The sequence below is a fragment of the Carlito syrichta genome, unplaced genomic scaffold (genome assembly GCF_000164805.1).
Source record: "Carlito syrichta isolate Samal-C Ts95f unplaced genomic scaffold, Tarsius_syrichta-2.0.1 Scaffold304605, whole genome shotgun sequence".
Taxonomy (NCBI): domain Eukaryota; kingdom Metazoa; phylum Chordata; class Mammalia; order Primates; family Tarsiidae; genus Carlito; species Carlito syrichta.
This window is the reverse complement of record NW_007248701.1, coordinates 124,098-126,618: the sequence shown is the minus strand read 5'-3', so window position 1 is coordinate 126,618 and position 2,521 is coordinate 124,098. Positions and strand designations below refer to the sequence as shown.

At 43.6% G+C, this 2,521-nt stretch overlaps 1 protein-coding gene across 1 annotated transcript in view; it reads right to left on the bottom strand.

The window, feature by feature from the left end:
• Window positions 1-1,296: 1,296 nt before the first annotated feature.
• The window catches only part of EID3 (EP300 interacting inhibitor of differentiation 3), a 46,131-nt gene continuing 44,906 nt past the window's right edge, over window positions 1,297-2,521 (bottom strand). The window contains exon 5 of the mRNA XM_021713587.1: window positions 1,297-2,512. Within this exon, the coding sequence (XP_021569262.1) occupies window positions 1,576-2,512 (937 nt within the window). The 3' untranslated portion in view covers window positions 1,297-1,575. The remainder of the gene's footprint in view (window positions 2,513-2,521) is intronic.

Sequence of the window (2,521 nt, the reverse complement as noted above, 5' to 3'; positions counted from 1 at the left end):
TAGTAGATATAGGTTCTTGCTATATTGCCCAGGCTGGTCTCAAACTCCTGGCATGCTCAAGTTACCCTCCTGCCTCAGCCTCCAAAGTGCTGGGATTACAGGCAAGAGCCACTACAGCTGGGCAAAAGTTTTCTTAATGACCCAAATTTTTGGCTGTAATCTCCAGATAAAGTCGTAATGTATATCCTTAAAACAACTGCAAGGAACAAAAAGAAAAAAGGCTTTATGGCTTTATATTAAGTGAAAAACATTTGAATAAACTAACATATTTTAAACAGGGACAGTTTCCTGGCATTTCAAGCCCTACTAAGAAACACAAAACTGAACTGGGACAATTATTCAAAGTTGTTACATGTCGAAACACTGTTAATTCTGAAGGACACTAGCGGAGATCACATAGGGACACTAGGGGCCAGAAAAGAAATTAAGTAGATAAGATTTCGTATTTGAAGTAGTGGACAAAGATACTGAAAGATACTATTAAATAAGGCTATTCAATGCTTGCCCAGCTTAACATTCAAATAGAATAGTTTTTCTGTAAACCTAATGGTCCTCTCATGCCATAACTTCTCATAAGCCCATGCATTTGAACTCACTATTCTCAAACTTAGAATGTTATTTATTTACTTATTTATTTATTTTTGAGCTGATCTCTCTCACTCTGTCGCACAGGCTGTAGTGTAGTGGCACACTCATGGCCACTGCAGCCTCGACCTGCTGGGCTCAGGTGATCCTTCTGCCCCACCCTTCCAAGTAGCCAGAACTACAGGTACACACCACCATGCCCAGCTAATTTTTTTATCTATTATAGAGATGAGGTCTCACCAAGTTGCCCAGGCTGGCCTTGAACCCGTGGGTGCAGGCAATCCTCTCACCTCGGCCTCCCAAATTGCTGGGATTATACGCGTGAGCCACCATGCCCAGTGGAATGCCTTTTTTAATGTCTAACACCTATACATCTTTCAGCCCTTAGTTGATGGCCGACTACTACAGCAGAAACAGCAACTTCTGTTGACCCCAATCATAGGAGAAGTTGTTTAGAATATACTCACTAATTGTCTTAATAAGTCCTCTTTGTAATAGTTCTTTTTACAGTCTTAATGTTGCATATTCACTACCTTACAAATAGGGTTTTTTTAGTCTATTTGTTATACCCACTCTTCCTCCAACCTGGTTAGGAACCCGTTCTCAGATTCTTTGGTTCCCAGTGACAAAGCAATGCTGTATCACAGAGGATCACACCTTATTTTTATAAATTATTATTCCTTTTTGCAAATTATCAAATACCTTTTAATCTGGTAGTCAAAACTTGTTTTTATTACTAGTCTTAAAGGGCATTCAAAAAACTTTCTCATAAACATAACATATACCAGTAATTCTTTTTCATAACAGAAGATTATGAACTTATAAATTACCAAAAAAATATACAGCACAGTAAAACCACTTCTGATATTCTTGAAAAATACTTTTTCACTTTACAAGGGATACAATATGTGCTTCTGTTTAGCTGTCACTCTCCATTTTGAGATGACTTTAAAACAACCACAAAACGGATCCTACACTAAAAAGACATCTCTAGTATGTGTTTGAGATCATAGCCTCTGAAATTTCAAAAGTTGCCACAATATTTTTCCAGTCCTGTAAAGTCAAAGATATAATTCCTTGCTTCCTGTCATAGAAACCAGGATCGTTTCCCTCATCCACTTGGTTAGTAGTAGTGGGCTCCAATATTGGCAGCCTGTCTTGGTCAAGCCTTATTCTTGCAAAGCCATCTCTTATAATGAAAGAAACATAAAATATATTCTCCACAGTACGAGAGAAAGAATTAGGATCGATCACAAACTCAAAGTAGGACACAGGACTATCAGGATACTTTTGAAAGCAGGTTTGCAACAATCCCAAAATTCTTTCTACTTCCTTTTCCGTGGCTTCGGCATTACTACTCAGGTCCAACTTCCTCAGCTTCGTGGGCATGCTCCCATTTTCTTCTGCCTTGCGAACTTTCTTCGGGTGTCGGGGTCTCCGCGCGCAAGGTTCGGCCTTGAACGAGCCAAGCATGAAGCGGAATGTCTCGGCCTGCAACATCCAGGCCGCCGCTTCCTTCTGCATCCTCTCCCAGAAGGAAAGCACGACCTTATCATCAAAGCCACTCAGCTCCCCGCGCTCGTCTTCCATCCAGTTCAGACCCACGAACGTAAACAGAAGGTCACAGAACGCCGACTGATTGAAGAGGCTCACGTCGGAGTTCAACTGCTTCGCCTTCTCCTTCCCCAGGTCGGAAGCCAACACCAGGAACTGGGCGTCGAGCGCCGCCTCCCTCGTGCGGCTCACCTCGTCGAACAGGACGTTGGCCTCCTCGAGGGCCTCGGTCAGCGAGTCGTTGGGCGTGTTCACGATGTCCTCCCGGTTCTGCTGGACCGTGTAGATGAGCTGCCGGTACTGCCTGCGGATGTGCCGACACTTCTCCTCGTCCGCCGCAAGCCCCAGCAGGCTCGGGGCGAGGCCGGCCGCCCTGAAGCGG